This window comes from Acanthochromis polyacanthus, chromosome 9, assembly GCF_021347895.1.
Source record: "Acanthochromis polyacanthus isolate Apoly-LR-REF ecotype Palm Island chromosome 9, KAUST_Apoly_ChrSc, whole genome shotgun sequence".
Taxonomy (NCBI): Eukaryota; Metazoa; Chordata; class Actinopteri; family Pomacentridae; genus Acanthochromis; species Acanthochromis polyacanthus.
The window spans coordinates 25896490-25920722 of NC_067121.1; the positions used below are offsets into that span (position 1 = coordinate 25896490).

Genomic DNA, 24233 nt, shown 5'->3' on the forward strand with positions numbered 1-24233 from the left:
CCTTCATGAGCACAGTGAATAGTCTGAATGGACCAGCTTAAAATTGCATAGAGTGTCTCAGTCAGCACAACACCTTTGCAGGTTGACACATTCTGAAATGGTGGGACTAATATTGCATCTGAACATTTCACAAGAAATCAATGAGATTGTCTAAAATTGTGCAATAAATCGCTACAATGTGTGTGCACTGCGCTGCGAGACACTGGGGTTTCTTTTCTTTCAGATTTCTTGTGGCCACAGCGCAGAATAAAACTAATCTACACTGAGCAGTGACTCATTAACTGTGACCTAAGTGGACAAGACAAGAATTTTGACTTCTTCTCTTTTGTTCCCAGACCGATTTAGAGTCATTCCTAATTTCCTGTTGCCCTCGTGTTTCCCACCATCTCTAAAAGCCTCTGACTGTCAGTCTCTCCCGTGCTTTATCACAGTGTGCACGACCTTATTCTGCCTTCCCAGATTGCTGTTTAATAGGAGCCTTCCTCCCTGGTGAACAATGATAAGCTAATGGTCGGGGAATTGCTCACTATTTAACAGCCCTGTCCATCAAAAGAAAAGGCAACGGAGTGATGGAGAGCTGGTTTGGGGGTGAAAGTTTCCTTAATTTTGCCCTCCCCTCATGGATAGATTCATGTTTGTGTGGGTGGGAAGTGAATGCATGCCAGTAATTTTAGGAGAAGCCACGTGATTGGCTTGCTCCCTCTTTGCTGATTGATTATTGCAGAACACCTACTCTGTCAGTGTAAATATATGTGAATAGATCTTCTAATTTTGAGCAGCATCTCTGTGCACCAACTGCACAGTCACTTTAAAAGCTGCAATTCCCATGTTAAACATATATTATGTCAGCTTTTTTTTTTTTAAAGTTTATCATGCATTCTATATGAAATCAGGAACAATTGGGACAAGAAGCTGTGAAGGCAGGCTGGAGATGGGTTATTATAAGACTCAATCTCTAATGTATGAGTAGTGCTTTCATGGTTTGTAATGAAAGAATAATTTTTTCTTAGCTTTCTCTAAGTACAGAAAATAGGATATGTCTCGTATTATTAGCACAGAAGACTGGACGTCTTGGGCTTCAGTATTAGCTGCTCTGTCTATTGTGGCCCTTTAGATGCTCCCACTACAAACTGACCTGCCCTCCTCTGCTGATTATTCTAGTATCCTCTGGCTGTGTGTGTGTGTGTGTGCGCACGTAAAGCCAATAGATATAGCAAGTGGGGGTGTATGAAGGAGTGTACAAAGCAGGAGAGACATTTCTGCATGTTAAGTATACTTTTACTCTAGATTTTAAATGGGACCGTGTTAATGTCAGTCTCACCCAAACAGACACACACACTCGACTGAATCAAACGGAAGACACTGATCCATTTGTAACCTCAGCCGACTATTAGGTCAGCCAACTGGAAACATGACACTCTGTTACAGGTGACCTTTTCCTGCTGGAAAGCATCTGTGTGTTCTCGGCTGTGAGAGCGTTCCAGCTCTTTGCAGATGTTGTGGGTGTCTACTGAAAATCATCACCCTTGTTATTTATACATAAAAATGGACCCTCTGAGAAGACTGTTTCTCTCTGGCTGCATCTGGGAGACTTCACACCTCCCTTTTTGTGCACAAATGTCCTTGAAAGGATAGACGGCGAGCAGACTGCATAGGAAGGAATGGTCTCAGGACCTATAGTACACATACACAGTAAAATCGGGGCAGACGTTTAAATGGCCATCACAGGGGCTGGCAGATTGCAGCTGAACTCACAAAAGTACTGCATACTGTTCCTCCATCAATCTTGCCTCTCTCTCTGTTTCTCACTCCTTGTTTCGTCCTCAGCTTTCTTGTACTCGCATCTTTACCTCTTCCCCTTCTCAATCAGTTTCTTATTCATGGACAAATCCTGCAGACTTACTCCAGGTCCATATCCTCTGCCGTGGTGTGTGGGTTTGCCTCGCATCGCGGCCAGTGAGAGGCTGCTGAGAGATGCTCAATGTCACCCCCTCCTCTGGTCTGAGCAGCCAGTTCTTCACTTTGGTGTTTGAAGAGGAGAATTACCTTTAATTGCTCCACTTGGGAGTTGGACTGGACGAGGCCCTCAGACAGTTATAGAAACTTGCTTGGCATATTATCAGTAAAGCGCATGGGTTCTTGTTATACACACTTTGACTGTAAAACGCAGTGAACAGAAAGAGGGGTTACACAGTGATTAACTTGGCTTACAGCTACAGTAAAAGGAGGTGAAAGGCCTGCTTGTAATCATTGAGCCCCTGCTCACAGAAGTCACTGGCTTTGACGATAGAAAGGAGTCAATCTCATCGATGTGCACACTGTGCCTATAGACTCGCCCTGAGCTGAGCTTCTGCCAGGTGCATGCTAATGACGGCGTGAGGGGCATTAAATCATTAATCCAGCACTTATGTGTGTTTACCAAATTTGCATATGCCTTCGTGCAAGCCATGTAAAGCCCAGTGATGTGAGCTGACATTTTCAGACTTGTCACAGTATTAGAATGTATAAACTGTAAAGGTTTGATTATGGCACTGAGGCTCAGAAATACTACTGGAATTATTGTAAAAATCTGACTTTGATTACATAAGATTATTAGAATATTGCAAAAAACCAAAATGCAATATTGCGGCAAAATAAGTTTAGCCTCTCGGTTATTTTGAATGTTATTGTGATATTTTATTTGCTTAAAATATATCAAATCAAAATCAAATCAAAATATACTTTAATAATCCCGAAGGAAATCGAGATATCCAATAAGGCACAGGGAGGTGTAAAAGGTTAGCAGAAGTATAAACAATATAAAATATAATATAAAAGAGGGAACACTCTGCTAAATAAAATGAAATCCAAATTTGCATCCCTACCAGGACGAATTGCAGAGCCGGTTGGTTCGGTTGACAAAGGACTTCCTTAGTCTGTCTGTGGAGCATTTCAGCAACCGTAGCTTGCCACTGAACATGCTCCTCTCCTCCGTCCAAAGTGCCGTATAGGGGATGGTTAGGGTCATCTAAGTTGGGCAGCGGCTTGTTCAGAGAACGTCGTTCAGCTACTGTGACCACAGAGTCCAGCTCTTGCTCCACAACTTTGCTAGCCTTGTTGACCAGCTTGTCAAGTCTGTTCCTGTCCCTAGCCTTCACATTCCTGTCCTAGCACAGCTCAGCGTAGAAGAGCACACTGGAGACATTAGACAGGTAGAACAGATTTAGGCCCCATCCACACGAAGACAAAAGTTTCAAAAACGATCGCCATAAAGACGAAGGCGTCTCAGAAAATCTGTGCGTCTACATGAATGCACTCAATACGCATAGAAACGCTGTAAAACACATGCCAGACCTCTCGGGGCGCTGTAACGATATGACGGAAACGCGCGCAAACAGAAGAAAAAACAGTGGGCATGCGCACTTGAGGCAAAAGTTGTAAACAGAGACCAAGCCGGGAAGTAAATAAAGTGCCGTAATGTCTCCTCGATAATTGTTTGTTCAACTCGGTGGTGATTGAGAAGAAGATTTTGCTGCAGCAGGGATAGTAGGGTCACTAGCTTCGTTGCCGCGTGTGGCGCATGCGTGTCAATGAAGATACGAAACTATGACGCAAGCGTATCTGAAAAGTAGCGGATAGCCAGTAAACACGGAGCTACTTATACGGCGTTTCAAAATCTTTCCATCTGGAACCTGATTTCAAAAATGATCGTTTACAGACCCCCAAAACGCCGTCTTCGTGTGGATGATACGCAGATTCTGCAAGAAACTTATGCGTTTAGACCTCGTTTTGTCTTCGTGTGGATGGGGCCTGAGTAGTATAAAGTGATGGCCTTGAAACTATCATATGAATCTTGAATTTGTGTCAAACAAAAAAGCAGGTTCCAGGTTAGAAGCTAATCACTTTAAAATGACTATAAATTGCAATTTATTCAAAGCAGGTGCATCAACAAATGATAACTGCGTGCATATATGCTGTATGTGGGTCTACATGAATGTGTCCATTTGGATTAATGTCAATTTGAGTGATGTGATCAAGGCCATGCAAGAACATCTCAGAGGGCTCTATAGGGAAGAATAAAAAGGTTAAAGAGTGATTGATGTGGTGGGAAACACAGCGAGACAGTTGGAATGCTTTTCCATGTTACGGTCAGTGAGTGGGACGATCAGCGACTTTGCACTCTTTGAGATTCAGTTCCTCATCAATGGAGGAGGTAATCAGTGGAAAATCTACGACTTGCACTATAAACAGTGCATGATGCAAAATGCAATCAGTGGCACACTAATAATAACTCACAATGGAGATGTTGGCTTCTGTAATATAAACTGTGGTTATTGTAACCTGTATGCCTGGCACTCCCACTGGAGCCTGTCAGAGTGTAATAACCAAGTAGCATCCCTTCACTGACATCATTTCAGGTGGTGAGAATGAATAGAATGTATCCTTTTGAAGAAAAGATCACACACTGTACCTGTAATTACTTAATAATAGAAAGCAATAGCTTAAAATGAGCAGCAACATGATGGATAATTGGAGAAATTAACTAGAAACACCAATCCATAGACAGAATGTGTTTCAGTGTGTAAGGAAGTCCATGTAAAATAGAGGTGGAAAGGAGATTTTCAGAAAAGCCTCTTTGATTACAAAAATAGGGGGAAAAAAATCATTTCCAACTTCCACTATGCCTACATAAACAGCAGCACACTGAGCGAAAAGATATGACCTCTACGCTCCTTGGGGAGGTCTGAGCTCAGGAAAGCTTGTCTGCATACTTTTCCCTGCCTTTTTAATTTTTCTCTGTGTGCTTTTGTCTATGTGGGTGTATCAGAAGCAGCGATAAATAATTTTCACGCTTTGCAAGAAAGGAGCTTTATATTGTTTTTATGTCTTTGTGTTAGACAGAATAATCTAAAAGCTTTCTTATTTCGTTTCATTACCAGAAGTAATTTGTTTTACCTTACCCTAAGTAGCACAGTGCATCCTTGTTTTTTGATCATTGTTTGCCTGTGTGAATTTGTATTATGCAGGTCTGTATAAGTGTGGAAATAGTAACATTGGGGAGGAATCTTCAAAAGTAAAAATATCATCTCAAGTGTCATATTATTTCTTCTCCTCACCTGTACATGAATGCCACTCATGATTTTTTTCCCCCTTCGCATTTGAATGCATCGATGAGGATGATGGAATTTCCATCTTACGTAATTTGTTCTGATTTCCGCTGCAGCCTGACTGCAGCTTTAATCAACTCTGACAGCCCTTGTTTAAATTCTCTCGTATGGCATTCGATTGTGGGTGCGTGCGTGCGTGTGTGTTGAGCTTATAGATCGTTTCTACCACCCTGTTTTTCTGGGTTTAGCGTATTCGTGTGCGCACACGTGTGCAAATTTATGCACAGGCATGCGTGTCAAGAGTACTCATTAAAACTGTATGGGAGTTGATGCTGTACTCCTGCACCACTGCTCCCATTGCCACAGAGTTCACCACATCTTGCCAGGTAATCAGGCAGGCAGACGCATGCAGCACTGCCTCCTCGACTGCCAACAGGCTGGGTTTAGGCCATAAAAACAGCTACTGCAGCTAATTCAGTCCTGTCATGTTCATACTCACCGCTGAGTATTTTACACAGCAGGAACACAGTGACTATTAATCTAAGTTTTGTTGCCGAGCGCTGGCTGGATTGATGGACCCTGTCAATGCTAATGCCGTGTTTCTTTTTGTCACCCCTTCTCTCCTTTTTGCTCTTTCCTTCACCACCTTCCTACACCTTCTTTCTCACCTGTCCTTCTTGTAGGGGAGCACCTGCGCATCTGTCCTCAGGGTTACACCTGCTGTACCAGTGTCATGGAGGACAACCTGGCCACGCTGAGTCGCAGGGAGATAGAGGGAGTGCTCAAAGATGCTGGACGATCCTTACAGACCTCACTCGCGGGACAGTACAAAGCCTTTGATGGTACGTGTTTGTATTCTCAGTCCATATATATATGAGGTGAACGAGAGAATGTGAATGTAGAGTGTGCATCTGTGTGGCTTTTCTCTTTTCACATTTTCACTCTGGGCATGACCAACCTGCACAAAGATGTGGATGTACATACACAGAGAGAGAGAGACAGACAGATGGACTGACAATAAGGGTAAAATAAATCAAAAATTTTTTTATGCCACAATGTGCCGATTGATTCGCAGCACTGACTTACCTTTGTTTTTTTGTTTTATTTTTTTCTCACAATTGTGACCAATGCAGCTCTGGATATCACTTATTGAATGCTAAGTCAGAGCCACATTAAATTATAACAATAACACCAATCACATTATATAAAAAAATACTTGTGCTAAATTGATAATTTTCAGATGATAGTTTTTTCTACAGAGCTCCCTAAAGAAAAACATGATTATTGATTTAAGAAATTTTTGTTTTGTTACTCCTCCTAATTCCACAAGAGAACAAACTCTGATTGCAAGTATTCTGGAACAAAAACTCCTGTCCAATCATCAGGCCCATTTTATGGAGATTTAAAGTACTGGGTTTGAAAATATTACTTTAGGCAGCACTTGAACCTAAAAGAACATGGTTTTGGATAGAGTTTTTTTTTTTTTTTTAATGGAATCAAGTTAAATGCCAAATCAGATGTTCCTTGTGGAAAGTTTCTGCACAATGGTGGTGTAACTCATCAATACTCACTGTATGAGACACAACACAACTCAAAAAAGGGCTTTAGCATGCATATAAAATAGACCTTTGACCAGTAATGAGTGCACTTTTGTTCAAGATGCAGTGAAATTCTCTCCAGGCTTTTCTGATCTTTTATCAGTTTAAAATGGACATAAGGTCATAGTTTCCATGACCTTTGACTATCAACATCTAATCAATTCATCCTTCGGTCCAAGTAAGTGTTTGGGTCAAAATTTGATGAAAAATCCCTCCAGGCAATTACTTTAAATCTGTATGAAGTGGGTGTCATGATTGGACAGGAATTTCTGATTGAGTATTCATAAGCATTTGATAGACAGATGGTCGGACATACTGTATGTACCTTCTCAAAGCACATTTCTTCCGACCTCCACTCCCACCAGCGTAGAGGCAGAAAAATAGAGCAAATTTCTGACTTCACCTTACATGTTCGACACCATGTTGCATTTCGTATATTGAAACCCTTTGAAGTAAACTGGTAAAGACCCCCTTCTGTGAAAATCAAGTTTTTTTTGTTGCTTTTTTTTTTTTTTTTAAACCTCACTACCTTTTTATATGCTAGAAGACATATGAGTGAAATAAGCAGTAAAATAAGCATCTCAGGTTTGGGGTTTCATATGTCAGAACCTAAGGAACAAATCCTGTCAACTTGCGCTGTAGGACTTTCTTTATAATTGTTCTTCAGAATTGGTTTCTGGTTCAATCATGCATGGCTGATTTACTCAAATATTACTGTGTAGCGTAGCGTAGTCTTCCATGTTTGCTGAGTTGTTGGTGAGCTGGTGTGCTTCAGCTGCCATGAGTAAGGAGGAGTTCATGTCGAGAGAGACGGGGAGTAAGTAGATCTGCATATTGTAGGACGCAATAGTGTGGAGGTACATCAATGTATATATATATATATATATATATATGAAAATATATATTTATGTTATACAGTGATGGTTTTTTGGGGTTAAATCAATGACCGGAGACAGACTTTAACGTTATGAAACATCCATGAGAGCGAGAGTCTGAATTACTCAGTATGCTCAACACCGGAAGAAAATGTATAATAAGTTCCTAATATTATGAAATAATACTGAGTCTTAATTGCAATGCTTCAAGAGTGAGAGATGGGAAGAGAGAGAAAGCGAGTGAGACAGAGAAATTGAGAGGGATTTTTTTTGTGTTGGAACATTGGCGCACCAAGGCAATTATTTGTGTCTAATGACTTGCTCCAGTTAATAGAAAGGTGTCTCTGTACTCCACTTGTTCCCCTTGGCCAGTCTGTGACAATGGATCTGTCAGCTGGGGCTCTGAGCTTGGCTAGTTAGCTTGACCTTTTCAGATCACAGTGATTAGTGGCTGAGAGACATTTGTTTACTCTTCTTCCATCACTTCGTGTCCTTCTTTCTCATGGCCCTCCTTTTCACTCAGGGTGCTGTTGCTGCTGTGCCAAAGGCATACAGTCACCCCACCAAAGCTAAAGTACACAGACACATAACAACCAGTCCAAGACATACAAATTTTCCCCAAGTTAGTTTATGTCATCCTACAGTTCTTGAACTTTCCCATTCTTCAGGGCTACACTTCATTTAGCACAGCAGAGCTGGTAAACAACACAGTCGACAGACACACATTCAAGCAGCACTCAGCTGCAGCCTCCAAACATTCTAATGATTTGCATCCAGAAACTCGTAGATAAATACACACAGACGCACGCATCACGAACGTGCTAAGTTGTTGCCTCGAAATGAAGTCATTTGGAGCTTGTTTTTGTTCGCCTTTGCTTGCCAGACATGTTGTCAGAAATTTTCTGATAGCTGCTGTTGCTTTGAAACAGAAAATTAATTAGGCTGTTCTTTTTTGTTGATCGCAAATCAAGACACATTTGTACATCCTCTCCTCTCCCCTCCAACTCCGTTCAGCTTTGATTTTCATCCCTGTTTTTCATGTTCCCTTATCTTACCCCAACTGAGCATCAGATGGGGACTGTATATCCGACAGAGGGAGAAGTATGTGTGTGTTGGGACCTTGAGGTCTAAAAACCATCTGCTTTAGGTTGCGTCCTCGAAGGGAGCTGAGTGATAGACCGGGGTTAATTGGACCATAATATGTTACATTTGCTGCCACATGACCAGCAATTTGGCAGGATCCAGCCATTTTTGCTAAAGACATCCTGTTATTAGCCTTAGCTGTTGAGAAGTGGAAAATAAGACAAGCTACTTCTGTTTAAAGCTATGGTTACACCACTACTGTTGACTGAGTTGTCATTCTTTAAGTGTTTTGAAAGTGGATATTTGGATTCACGGGCATAAAATCCTCTGCAAGGTTAAGAAAGCTACAGAGCTGGTTGAAAACAGGTGAGGCTTAGTTGATTCATTGCTGAGTCTGGAGAATAGTTTTTAGTTCATATGGCCACGGAACAGTGAAGTGACATTGTACCATGCTTCCAGTCGCTGCACATCTGGCTGTGTTTAACAGGGTGTGGGCTAGCTAGCGCCATGTGGCTAAGTGTAGGGTGTTACTGTTCCAGCCCAGTCAGGCTCGGCCTTTTTAGGTCCAGGGACTTTGGAAGAAGCACCAACCAAGCCACAGATTAGAGGACTTGCATGCTCACATGCAGCTGGCTCTCGGGCTCCTAGTTTGTACACTGTATATATGTGAGCATGCAAATGTGTGTTTATGTGCACGTGTTTGTACGTTTGTAATTTACTGTGTGTCACTATGTGAGTAACTGAAAAGGATTTGTATACTGTATGTGTGTATGCGGTTGCCAGTTATGATGTGTAAGAGGCGCAAACTAAACAACAGATTACGTTAAACAAATATGCAACACATAATGCCGAGGAGAGAAATTAAACAAAGAAATTTGGTGAGAGGACGATGAAAAGGAAACAGATGGAAGGGTAAAAAGCCAGGAAAAACAGGGACATAAAGGCAGAGCGAGGACAAGGGTAAGAGACAGAAACGGAGAGTGCTAGTCAGAAAGAAAGTGAAAGAGGTAAACGGAGAAAGAGAGATGGGGTTACATAAGGGAGCGAGAGGGAAGAGGTCAGGGAGGACATGGAGAGTGATGGCACCAAAGGGAGTTGTGTGTTAGATGGCAGCCAGGTGTGTTAGACAGACGGAAGCCTTAAAGCTGACAGGTGGTGTTTGGCCTAATGGTGCCATCAGTGACATCTGGATATCTGACTGCACCCTGTGTGTGTGCATGTGTTCAATTGTCCTGCTGCCACATACATAGAAGTATGCTTTATATATGCTTTGTATGAAGGGATGCTTGTTTGTACTTGAACAGAAAGGACCACATTAGCAAAATTCATACTTGACTCTGTGTTTTGAGAGCTGTGTGTGCAGCATATGGCCCTGCATGATTCTGCATTCAACTGCAAACTCCTGGCCTGATCCTGTTGCTTTCAAAACTGCTCTAAAGCTTGTCTTGTGTGGGCACTGACTGAAGGAAAGGTCAAACTGCTACAAGGCTTTTTTTATGTAGCCAAAAATGGTGAAATTCCCATCCATCTTTCTGTCTGATTTTCTCAGTTCTTTGATGATCTCAAGAAACAGTTTAAAATAAACTGTACTCAATGAGTTTCAACTGTGTCTGACCCATCATTTTATTTTGTACATGAGCATAAAACAGTCTTTCATTGTTTTTATGTCAATTTTGTCTCATCTTAATTCAAGATTTGAGTCATTGACACACAAACACACACACACACACACACACACACACACACACACACACACACACACACACACACACACACACACACACACACACACACACACACACACACATAAATATATGCACTGACACGCTCTACTTATGAGAGGCCAAAGGCTTCTTGGCCAGTGTGTTTGAGCCCATCTCTGTTGGCAGATCTATGGCCATAGAGCTAAATCTGACTTGAAGGATACTGATTGAACTTGCATAGTTATCCATCTTAAGAGAGCTCCAAACGTCTCCAGCTGGCCTGCTGTTGAGGAACGCCATGGAGATGGACTGAGGAGGAGCAACTGACGAGAATGACATTAAGCACACCCAAAAACAGCAAATATTTCAGAATGAATAAATCTGTATTATCATAAGCTGTTTTAAGTAAATGTAGACTCTGTAGAAAATAAAAAATTTATGCTTGTAGCAATGCAGCTGCTGCTATTGACAAAAATTTCCAGACATTTTATTTTAAGTGGGTTAAACTCAAAGCTGTTTTCACACAAAGCATACAGGAGAAAAAAGTACTTGAAACAAATGAAAAATGTTAATAATAAAATAGATATAATATGTAGAGCTACCATTTTTTTCCAAAATTTCCAATGCTTATAAACACTTGGGAAAAATGTAAAACATATTGATTCCTTCTTTTTTTCTTTTTTTTTTTTTACAATTTTGTAAAAATAAATAATAGTAATAATAAACTTTCTTTTTCCCATGTTTTGATGATTTATGGTGTCCTACAGCAAAGAAGACGTTTTTGAGATTTCTCCTTCTAGCCATGGTTGTGCTGTTTCCACAGAGGTGCGAGACTTTATATTTCTGTGAAACATGAGCATTCAGTGAGTAACAATGTGACAGAAGGTACAAAACATCCAGAAACTGCTTGGGCTTTAGAGGGTTAATATGGGAATATGTTAGACAATATAGCTATATTTCCCTGTGCAGTTAGGACCTGTATGTGTGTGGGGTGACTAATGCACTGAATACACCCTCTAACATGAAACATAATCGCATCGTTCAAAATACCATCAAGCTGAATAAACATTTCTCTGTAAAACATTTTTAGCAAGAACACAGCGGCTAACCCAGAACCTTTAATAAGGCCCTCTGTATTCAACTGCATCCGTTTTAGCAAGGTGTGCCTAATAAATTGGCAGCAAATGTAGCGGCCTAATGTTTTTCACCTCCCAACTCACGACACCCATGCTTATTTGGATTGGACACTGGTGACACATTTTACATCTGTGTTTCAGTATTCCTACTATTAGGCACCAGATTTGATCCACTCCCACCATCCCTCCGCCCACCTTCTAATTTCCTGCTTTCAGGGTCACCTCTGATGATGTCATAAGAGACAAGGACATCTGCTCCCATTGTGGCGCTTGATTGGCTCATTTTATCTGCATGCAAATCGTGTCGGTGGGGACCTGGGGTACACTGGCCTAATTATGCCTAACACATTACTCACTCGGAGCGATGGAGCCTTGGAAGGATAGAATGAAAGAGAGACAAAAGGGAGGCAGAGAGAGAGAGAGAGAGAGAGAGAGAGAGAGAGAGAGAGAGAGAGAGGATGGTATTGGGGTAAGCAGTGGAATGAAAGTTGAGAGAGAGGGAAAAGAGAACAGCATGATAGTGAGGGTAAGGAACAGTATAGAGGAAGGAAACAAGGAAAGGGGGAGAAAGCTGGAAAAGGAGAACCAGATGGGTAGAAAAAGAAACAAGCAGGGATAAATACTGCATAATACCAGCCAGGGAGAGTCAGAAGAGAGATGGAGAGAAAGTGGAATAAAGGCTTTCACAAAAAGCCTGTTGATAAATGACATGCATTATGTGATGTGTCGGCTTGTTTAATATAAGGGACCTTTTAATAGCATCTAAATTCTGACTAAAGGGCTTGTAGCGTTGCAGGGCCACAGCGTGTGTGTGTGATAAGTGTTGTTATTGATGGAGAGTCGGTCTGTCTCATAAACAGCCTAATGGCTCCCAGATCATCGTTTGTGCATTCACTGTACCCAAGACAGCGCTGTTTGTTTAGCCTGTTGAGCTTTTTTTTTTTTTCATTGTCCTTGCACAGGTAGGGAAATAACAACAAAGACCGAGGATCCAGGGTGCTTGTAAATGGAGGATGAATCATCTCTGTGACTGAAACATTGCTGCAATGTGCCATTTAGTCATCCAGGATGGGAGATGTCATGAGTTTGAGGGATGTAAATTCTGCACAGTTTGTCATAGTGTTAATGCTGAATATTCCTGGACAGGATTGAAAAATCACATTATTTTTGATCCAGATCCAGATGCAACTTAAAATGTTCTTAGTTTTAGAATCACACATTCAGAGGAGTGTACAGCCTCAGCAGATGTGCCTGGAGTGCTGTCGAGTTTTATTTTTTAATATACCCCCACCACCTGATTTCCTCCTCCCTTTCTCTTGGCATATGCCTCGTTATTTGCTCTCCGTCTCTGTCTCTCCCTGCTCTGCCAAGGAACCATCCAGCTAATATGATAATTCAGCACTTGTCAAACGGACAAATAGAATTAAGGCTGTCAAATTTGAAAGAGATATACAATTGCTGCCTTTGCAGCCCCATTTTCCTCTCGTACTCCCTTTCATTCTTCCACTGATCTCCCTTTGCTATTCAGTCCTCCCTTTTCAGACTGTGGTGCTCTGCCAAAACTCAACTAATCTGACATGTTTCACCGCTAGTTTCATATTTATGGACCTTTACTCTATGTGAGTGAGTGTATGAGCTTCTGTGAGTTCAGTACACTTAAGCTCCCTTGTCAACACCCGCATCTACTTTTTTTTTCATTTCATTTAGACGGTAGCGTCATTCTGCTGCAACAACCCTGTAATTCCAAAATCATGCCACTCCCGTAATTTGGATTGCATATTTTACGAAAAGGAAACAAACATCAAAATAAGTTTTACTGGAGATCAACAGATGAGCAGACAAGTCATAAAAGAATCTGCAGTTTACTGTCATACCAATTTCCAACCAGGTTCTAACTTCATACATCAGTGTTAAATGTGTCAGACCCATAAGCCCTTTGTGTGGAAAAAGTAGCACAAGCTTCAGTCAGTTAATGCGTTCATGTGAGAGAGTAACTCGAGATCAGTCCAAGCCCTAAGTGAGCGTGATTGGCAGCTGGGTGAACATCACTGCTACCTCCGTGTTACACTGAACCTCTTGTCAATAACACAACTTGACAATGGACAGAGTACGGGGGAGAGCTGAAGATAGAGACAGGCACCGGAAGGGTTCACATGGAGGTGGATTGCACTTGCCTGGTTTGAAGCACTGTATTGATTCGTCAAAGACCATGAGCATATAAAAGCCTGTGGAATACCGAAGAGTGATTTTATATGGGGGGTGCGTGCACTTTAAGGAGTGTGTGTGTGCAGTGGGATAAGAGAAGGTAGGAAGAGAGTTAAAATAATCCTCTGACATGTCAAGGTGGCCTGGATGTGAAGCTCAGAGTGATTACAAATGAAATCATTAACTCCCCTCTCACCGCAGGAAGAAAGTCATTAAGACACGCACGCTTCACTTAGCTTGTTCTGAGTGTGTCTCTGCATGTGTGTGTGTGTGTGTGTGTGTGTGAGTGAGTGAGTTGCAGAGATAAAAAGAATGAAAGCCAGGATGGGATGGAGGTGTCTTGAGAGATTTCCTTGATCTACTGTCACATTAAAGAAAAGTTGTTGCTGTTAATTATGAAAGGAAGCTTGTTGTTTATAGCAGAGCTGGATGGCACAGTTGAAATGTAATCATGATATCAATAGAGATATATCAACACTTAATGCAGTATTGCAAATCATACACAAAAGAAATCGCATAAGAATGCATCAGACAAAACTCAGTAGCTCACTTTTCTCATTTCTGTACTTATCTTGCTTGGAGTTAAATTCGGACAGCAGGAATTCGTAGGAGGATGTTATAATATGATTCTACTTGAACTTGATGCATGACCCATGCTGAATTAGTTGTGTATTCCTCTGTGGCCATGCCGCTCTGTTGAGATGTTGTATAATCAGTCTGCTGTGGTTATGGACACAGACAGTGTGCTGTACAGACTGTAAATCCCTTTCATGCAAATCTGAACTATAAAATCATGCAGTGTAATGATATCCTGTAAATAAAAATGAATTAACTCATCAATCAAATTAGTTTTAGTTCACACACCGGCTTCCCTTGTGTGGTTTCCAGCAGATAAATGCTTTGCTTGCTGCATATATCAGCATTGTAAGTAGTGGTGAAGAGACGCACGTTTTACATATTTTGATAATATGGTAATTCTTTGCATCTTTAAGTCCAGGAAAGATTAACTATCAATGTTCTCATCAGTTCTTGAAAATAATTAAAAGGAGCAACTGTTCCAGCTGTCCCCTCGCTGCCCGCTCCACACCCACTGTGCTGGGATATAAGCAATTAAGCGTCCTCTCCCATCACTCTTTCCCCAGAGAGCAGGTGTGGGGGGAGAAGAGGTGGAGGTTCGGCTTTAAGGGATGATGGAGGATTGTGGATGAGTGAAAAGAAAGGATTGGTATATAGGAAGGGATGAGCTTGTGGCTCCTCGTGTCATGGAGACACAAACAGATGAAGAATGAGAAAGGTCATTTCCACACATAAAAAGCACACACAGACACGCACGGGGGTTTTGTGTCATACTAATGATGATCATTATTCACTTGAGCTGAAGGGCAGAGGAGAACTGGACAGCAGGGTACCATTTACCAGGATCTGCCCTCCGCATGTGGTGATCCCAGAGCGACTTAAAAAACATGCCCCGAACAAATGAACACTGCAAACAGAAACAAAGGGAATTCATGTAATGAAGAAAACAACTTCTCTCCATCACCTGAATGAAACTAATATACGCTGGAACCCGTTTCACTTACCCAGACTTGAGGCATCTTTTACAGTATGGCTGACAGTACACAGCAGGAATAAATTCTAATGGGGATTAAAAGCAAATCTGCACCTGTCAGAGCAGCTTCCCGTCTGTCCATCTGCCTGCCACGGTGTATTCTGGGTAGTGTGAGTATATGTGTGTGTACATATGGATGTGCTGTCACTTTGAAGTTGGTTTCTTGGTACGCATGTGCTTTTTTCTGCTGACTTCTGGAAATATGAGTTTGTGTGTTGGCTTGCACAAATGTGCTTTCTCCTGTGAGTGACATAGATACAGCACTCCTGCCACTTTGAGGCCGGTCCAGAGCTGGGTTTGCAGATAGTTTGACTGACAGGAGTTCAGGGAACAGGGGGAATGATGTGCTGCTAAACAAACTCTGAGCATACAGCAGCTGCGTTTATGCCATCAGGCATTATAATCCAAGAAATGATTTGCATCGTGTACAAAGGCATAGCTCAAATTGTTCTGTGCTTTGAGGTCTGTAGCTTCAAGCAAGAGTTCACTAAAGAGGTTTTCTGCATCTTTCAAAAGGTTGTTTTCCGTTCCCTCATTTGTTTAAAAGAATATCTTGCACGATTTGAACCTGGGTTACTATCTTATCTTCTTTTAGTTAGATTTAAAACCAAATAGTTACTTGATTTATTTTTTCTTCCACTTTTCACATATCAATAATATATAATGCAATGCAAAACTTGAAAAATGTTAAACTGCACACAAGTTATACAAGCAAAGGATTTGAACACAAAGCAAGCAGAATAACAAAGTGCCAAAACCACAGGTATTTTGAGATGTCAAGTCTCAAGATTGCACATGTGAAACAAGTATTAGTGCTCAGAGTTTAATGTATATGGTTTGACTCATGCGTTTGCATCAAAAACATTACATGACAGACAATATTACTACTAACCTTCTTTCAGAAATAACGAACACTGACATTATTCCGGGCGTGAACCCAAATGTGGGAAATGCCACGGGGCAATTGGCTGTGGCACCAAACAAGACTGCGATTGTGGAACTAAGTTCAATATAACTTGATATAACTTGTGTCCCTGGATGTTTCCAGACAGACTGTGAGCCTTTGGAAGTTCTCACTAGATGCAAAATGACCATCTAATTCAGGAAAAACAAGAACACAAGTATCAGAGAGGTTGCCTGTTTGTTGAATTAAAACGGAGTTGTCACAGGAGTAAGCTTCTGTGATGAATACATCTTTTCACATGTACAGCTCCCATGAGAGCAGACCTTTTAGCTCGGAGTCTGTGGAAATGCCAGGAGAAAGCAGCAAACAACAGCAGCTGTAAGGCAAGTTGGCTAGTGTTTATTAATGAGTGGGAATGCAGAGCAGTGATACAGTATCCAGCAAGGCCAGCGCTTAGATAATGCTATGCAGATGGGTCAGGATGAGCTTAGCATATTAACATGTTATGCAACACCAAGTGCTGCGATTGTCTTCAGGCCCTGCACATGTGGGTGTTAGTGTTTTTTGCTACTGTATAACTTGACTCAGTTTTTCCATATGTTGTCATCAGTGAAGCTGCTGGAAGACGGGGTGTGTTTGGATTTTGCTTCACTATGCAAGATGCTGTGTGTGTGATGGATGTTTATGCATGTTGTGATGTTTTTTTTAAAAACAGTTTTGTTAGGGGAATAAGCCAACTCCGGGAAGGGTGTCCCCTGCGGTGGGGCTGCATCTCGCCTTTTTTCTATCTTTCCCCGGTTTTGGGTGGTGGCTGGCAAAGATAAGACGCCCACAAAGTAAATACTGCTGCAGACTACAGCTTCCATCTCTGCAGCAATGCACACACACACACACACACACACACACACACACACACACACACACACACACACACACACACACACACACACACGTTTGTATAAACCTGCACAAACACACTCGCATGGGTACCAGGTTTGAAAATGTGGAAATGCGGTGCAAATGTTGTCCTGAATGGATGGATGGTCCAGGCACATTGTTGATTTGCTGAACTTTCTGCTGTCATATTCTTGGCAGAGCCGGAGCCTCATTTATAAACATTGTTTACACATAAAATGGACGTAAAAATGTTTACGATGTTGGCCCCAGACAATGTGGGATTTTTGACAACAAACTCAAAATGTGTGCGTCCCTTAAAAATAGTCAACCACAACCCGTGAACTACACTATAGTTGGTTATCAGTTATAGCTTTAACAACATCTGTTCAGTCTGTTGCAATCCAATGCAACAGCCTTGCATTAAATATCAATCTTAAGCTTAAAATATTCAGTCTTTTTAGAGCAGATTAGTCTTTAGATTTTGTTTTAGAGGCTATAGTTATTGGTAGAGCTGTGTAAGATTTGCATTTCTGCCTCTCCTGTTCAAGAAAATAAGTGATTGATCAGAAATTTGAGCATATATTTTAAATCTAAATCTGCTTTAGCTGTTTCCATATGGGTTTTTTTTTTGTCTTTTTGTTTGTGCTCATGCTCTCATTCAGACTTAAACTTTCTTCCACCTGTTTTTCTTTGAGATCCAGAGTCTGCCAACCTGCCTGTCAGTCTGCTGACCTGTCTGTCTGCTTGACTGCCTGCATCTGCCTGTTATCTCTATCTGTAAATCCTCACTTGGAGCAGTATATACTGCACCCCGAGGCACTGTCGATTCCCTGACATCCCCCAGAGGGACACGCTTGTGTACTTCAGTAGTAGCATGCAGCACAAACGAGTTAAAGAATAAGATGGGCAGAGGAAAATTGTGTAGAAATAGTTATTTTTTTTATAACGGAGTGCGGCGTGGAATCGTGGAAATGTTACACATGGCATAAGAGGCTGAGGCGTTGTTTGTTAATGGCTATGACTTTTTTATTCCACCCCTCCTCACCTTGTTTATAATGAGCAGCACAGAGTACAGTAGCACAGAATGATTAATTAGAGAATATGAAGTAGCAAAATAACAGTGCAAATGAGCTAAAAGCACTTTGTCCTGTGTTTAAACTATTATCATTTTGTGTTTGTTCGCAGGGTACTTCTATGAGCTGCTGAACCAGTCAACGATTAACCTACAGGAGACTTTCACGGCAACTTGGGGCACTCTGTACTTCCAGAATTCCCAGGTCTTCACTGACCTGTACACGGATTTGAGGCACTACTACCGAGGCTTGAACATCAACCTGGAAGAGGTGCTCAATGAGTTCTGGTCCAGGCTGCTGGAGAGGCTCTTCTACCAGGCAAACAAGCAATATTTTATAGGTACATCACGCTCATTCGTACATCAAATAACAAGGAAGCTCTAATTCATGGTCAAATGGTGCATTAGTTTACAGTCTACACAGAATGTAGATTTCAGGTTGTTTTGTATTTGATTAAAGCAAAATCTATGCATGATTTCCCTACTTGGATCGGGATTTGAATGCATGCGTGTGCTGTTTACAGGTGAAGACTATCTGGAGTGTGTGTCAAAGCAGATAGAGACGCTACGGCCTTTCGGAGAAACACCTCGTACGATGAAGATGACGGTCACACGCACATTTGTGGCAGCACGCTCGTTTGTTCAGGGGCTGGTGATAAGTGGGGAGGTTGTTCGCAAAGTGTCCCAGGTAAACTCTCATTTCCTTCCCCTCCCTGTCTGTTTAGCTTGAAATTATAGTCCTGCTTTTCTGCTCTCCACACTCATTAGTTCTATTTACTTGCTTCTTTGAAAGCTACTAACTGCCTTACACATTTTTCTGCTGTCTAATCTGTTGCAAAGCTAATATTCTCTGCACCCTCTACATGCTCATTGGTATTCTTGTGCTAAGGGGTGTGTATTCATCTCTCCTTAGTGATCACCATTCCTTCCCCCTTTATGTGAACACACGCACGCGCATATACACACAGGCCTGTTTTTACCAGTCCGTGCACATAGCATAAAGCAGTGGCAGATCAATGTTGGTAGAAACGATAGGCTCCATAAAGTATGGCCCGCGGCTCCGACGATCAGCCCCTGCAACAACAGTTAATGTCAGCTCCCCACTGAAAAATGTCTCCCTGGGCTGCGGGGAGGGTTAATATCTCCCGAGAGAAATGGCCCCCTCTGTGTATAAGACAAGAGTAAGGTTAAGATCAGAGCAAGACTGAGAAATCATTTCAGGGAGGTGGCCGGTATTGATGCCCCTGTGAAAAATATCTGCTGTCAGACACCCGGCAAGGACAGTGGCGAGAGCCGAGGCCCCATGAGAAATACGCACATGCTCGGAGGAAACAGATGCTGCAGCAGATATGAATATTACAATTATTTCTTTGATGAGATATTGCAAGGTCATGCTGTGTGCAATCACGAAAAGACGGAAGGACAAGCAAGGGAAAAAAAATGGTTTGACTGCAAGGCCTCACATTTGGATGCATGTTAATGAAAGAATCTGTGTGATCCTTTTCCCTTTTCACTCTGATGTATGTGGCGCGTACTGTATTATTTGCTCGCATCAGAGTGAGACAGCCCAGCCTAGCATATCTCTCACTGCTTTCCTTTGGCCCAGAAAATAAGTGCAATGTCTCACACCTACACAAACAGGACCCGAGGATGCGTGAATTAAGTACCTGCATGCAGCAAAGCTGAGCGCATCCGCCCTCCTCAGGGGAGTAAAATCAGGCACAGCCATGAATGCAGCCAGTCTAGCATAGCAGTTAGCAGATGAATAGCAAGCGACAGCATGGCAGTGACAGCTAAAAGAACCTGACTTGAAAATAAAGGGCTTGTGCAACTAGTCTAACATAACCAGAAACATGACAGCAATCAAACAGAATAATCATGGCGAAGTTGAAACTGGTGTTTGTGATTTGGGACATGTGAGTACCCCTCTCTGCCAGCAAGATGCTATTCTGGTAGGAATCTTTTTTGGACAAACATGCACACTGGAGTTCACGTGTGCTCCACTGCTTAAAGGTACAGAAATGCACACAGATTTCCTAATTTAATCATTTCGCTCCAACTGTGATGCGCATTTCTCTTTTTTTTTTTCTTTTCTCTTCTTCATACACATTTCCGGACCGTTCTCTTGGTGCTGAAGAACAGTGACTGATGGGTTCAGAAAACAAGGGTGGCTGGGGAAAACATGTAAATAATTACCACAGCTTTTACTAAATTACAGAATGTCACCCCGGCGCTAATGCCAGGGCACCAGAGCCGCTGCATTCTGAATGAGGTCATGGACTGCCTCCCGTGCTATTTAGGGAAGGCAGGAGCACACTGTATTGTGAGAATAGTCCCTATGGGCGCACTCGATCAATCCCTGGAAGATAGAATTTACAAGCTAGGACCGTTGAAGAGGGCAAAAAAGACGGAAAGTCTAATTTTCTCTTCGAGTCGTCCAAGTCTAGGCTTGTTTGATAGAATTGGACGGAAAGTAGTTCAGACTTCAACCAACTGTTCCATTTCACATTCAGAATTTGTTTGTCAGACTGTGTCGCCGTCTTCCCCAGCACACAAGTCACAACTGTGCTGTACTTTTGCAGATTGGAGTAGCACTGTGCCGTGATGGGAACAAATGAGAGAGTGAGAAATATTCAAGAGAAGGCTGACCAAATTGCACATCCTCTCTCCTCCCAGTCTCACTGCTCGCTCAATGTTTTATCCTCCTGCCGTGTCCAGTAAATTGTATTCCAATCATTTCTGTTGTTATATTTCATTACTGTACTCTGTGCTGTCCTCTGTCTCCTTTTAGTGTGAATTGCACGGTGCACTAATTTGAATCTCAGCTTCCCCCTCCTTCCCATTGTAATACTATCTTCGATTGATCGGGCCCTAATGAGACAACCTCTCCTATAAATAACTATATATTGCCACTTAAAGGGGCCAGCGACTGAAGATGTCTACTGCATGCTGCTCAGGGAGCTGTTGCACTGCTTGAGTGAAAAGCAGAAGAAAACAAAACTAAATTCTCTGCATGTGTTTGTGTGCTCCGAGTGTCTTCCACAGAAGTCTGTGTTTGGAACAGAGATGACACGAGTCTTTGCTATGTGCTGGTTTGATTAGCGATGGAAAAACTGGAGCTGCAGTGAAAGGTGATGAAAGATTATCTTGTAAGGAGGCTGTGAAGAGAGCAAAGCAGAGCAGAGAGAAACCAAGATGCATGGCAAAATGAATAATTTGAGACATGTTTTTCCAAGACTGAAAAAGAGATCTCAGCAAGAAGATGCAGTTGTTCTTTCTCGTACAGTATTAATTCCTCCTCTTGCTTTGCTCGGGGCTGCACCAGTTGCTATGTCCTTAACTTTTTCTGGACCGTCTTATTCCCTCGGGCATGGGAGTGGAGGAAGTAGGCCACGCGCCGCATAGCTCACTCTGGAGGCAGAGTCTGGATCAGCTCACTCTGTAACACAAGGGGGAGAGGTCGCTCATATATCCTTACTAATTACAGAGGAAAGACAAGCAGAATGATGATAAGAGACAGAAAAGTGTCTCAGATCCAACTGCCGTGAGCAATATAGAAGGTGCATACAGGTATGGGGATGTATGTTGTGACGTTGAAGCAAGTACACGTAAGGGCAGAAAAAAAGAGGCAAAGAAATTATTTCAAATCTAAAACCTTCTTTCTATTTCGTGATAGGCCGGTATGGAGGATATTGTAATCAGGTCAGTGTCTGTGTGTATGTGTGTGTCAGTGTTTGTGTGTATGTGTGTGTTCTGTACCATCTCTAAGTGCTGAAACAGTTATTTAACTCCTGAAGCCCTAGGCTATTTTTTTAAAATTTCCCTCTGTAAAAGCATCCACAAATTCAGTCAATAACAATTGCAAAACTGAAAGGCCAAAATGAACAGCCTTGGGCTGAACGGGTAACAGACACTTGGGACAATTGTGAAATACAATAAGTCTATTTGTCCTTATCAGTGGGCAAGAGTGAAGTTTTTAAAAAGTCCAGCAGAAAAACAACATTTTCATTTGCACCTAATCCAGTACTGTCATTTACAAAGTAAATACCTGCGTCATAACAGTGAGGCAGTGACACTGATGTTCTGCAACTTGTTCTGAAAGTTTTTAACTGCAAACTCTGTCAAATTTGGAGCAGCAAGAATGAAGCACAACCAAATCGCACACACTTATAGAATAGAATAGCAAGCCTTTATTGTCATTGTACACGGATATACAACGAAATTGGGAGCGCTGCTCCATTTGGTGCTTGGAAAAATATATACATTACAATAAAGATAAAACAATAGAATAAAATATGATAAAAATACAATAAAATACAGTAAGAAAGAGAATTGCACATACTGATACTGATACTGATAAAGTGGCTTTGCGTATTGTTCTTGGAGGTGAGTGGAGATTCAGTGTGAAATGAATATTGCACAAGATTGCACGTATGATGCGTTTTCCTAGTGATGTTATTGTGGTCATGTCTTCTTGTTGTTTAGAGCACTGATGGCTCTGGGGAAGAAACCGTCCCTGAGTCTATTTGTTTTTGTTTTATGTGCTCTGTAGCGCCGACCAGAGGGCAGAAGGTTGAACAGATTGTGACTGGGGTGGGATGGGTCCTTGATAATGTTTGTAGCTCTGCTGAGATAGCGAGAGCTGGTGATATGGTCCAGGGAGGGGGCAGCCAGTGATCTTCTGGGTGGCGTTGATCACTCTCTGCAGCGCTCTCCTGTTGGCTGCAGTGCACCCAGCATACCACACTGTGATGCAGTACGCCAGGATGTTCTCAATGGTGGCTCTGTAGAAGGTCAACAGCAGCTTCTCCTCCAGGTGGTTTTTCCTGAGCACGCTCAGGAAGTGGAGTCGCTGCTGGGCCTTCTTCACCACCGCCGTGGTGTTAACAGTCCAGGAGAGGTCATCAGAGATGTGAACACCCAGAAGTTTGAATGAGTGGACCCTTTCAACGTAGACCCCATTGATGAGGAGTGGGGCCGGGTCCAAGCTGCGTTTGCGGAAGTCCAGGATGAGTTCTTTTGTTTTTGTGGTGTTCAGTGTGAGATTGTTCTCTGTTGAAGGTTGTTATCAACCTTCAAGCAATATTGCTGGCTGTGTTTTTGTAACAGATAAAGGGGACCTCCACAGTTGAAGGGGTTAATCAGTGGTTCAGTTGACAGTCCGAAAATGGAATTGTGAAGATGTTTTCCTCTACTCTTTCAGGTTTTTTGGGAGGTGGTTTGCCTAAAAAAAATTAGAACATCCCTTTGAGCTCTGGGTAACTGAGATGGACATTTGCACTATTTTCTACCTTATTTAAAATGCTGTGTTGAATATATCAGAAAACTAATAAGCAGATGAATACATAATGAAAGTTAGACCAACATCTATGAGTTTTATGACTAATTATGATTCAACAGCCCTTCCTTTTCAGAGTCTGGTGGGCCACAGCTCCAAGGTTACTGAAGAAGTTGTCAACATCACCCTCCAATTAGCACCACTGAGGAATTACACACAGTTTTCATGTCAGTTGTGCCTAGCATGGGATTCCCTGCATTAATACTTTATGGATGATGTAACAGGAACCTCAATTAATGACTGTCTCTTTAATACAAACTTAATTAAACTCCTCATGGTGAAGCTTTCTTAACATCCCCACTGTCTCTCTCACTTTTAGTCATTCTTCCCCCTCATCCCTGAACACTCCCTTCTCCTCCTCTCTCACCAAAAAAAAAAAAAAAAAGCAACCGTCTGACTCATCCCTGGCTAATGAGTGGTAGGGTATGGATGGGAGGAGGGGAGAAAAGGAGGGCAGGAGTGAGGATCTGACTCATGTCTCATATGACTTGAGATTAAGCCTGGGAATGTGGTTATTTCTTTTCTGTGTCACTTATTTCACTTTATGCTGGCTTCCTTGTACAACTGACAATAATTACCAACTTCTATTGATCTCTTTTATAGAGCTGCGTTTACTGATTTTGGTTTATTACATCACTTTTTCTTGCGGTTTAAAGTTTAATGTGGAACTGAGACTGTCAAAATAAATGATTTTTTTGACTTATGTGGATCAAATATTAGATTAAA

The 24233-nt window shown here is 41.9% G+C and overlaps 1 protein-coding gene across 1 annotated transcript in view; it reads left to right on the plus strand.

Moving 5' to 3' along the window:
• gpc1b (glypican 1b) overlaps positions 1-24233 on the plus strand; it is a 68416-nt gene that overhangs the window by 33878 nt on the left and 10305 nt on the right. The window contains exons 3-5 of the mRNA XM_022194979.2: positions 5771-5929; positions 18283-18510; positions 18694-18857. Coding sequence (XP_022050671.1) covers positions 5771-5929; positions 18283-18510; positions 18694-18857 — 551 coding nt within the window. The remainder of the gene's footprint in view (positions 1-5770; positions 5930-18282; positions 18511-18693; positions 18858-24233) is intronic.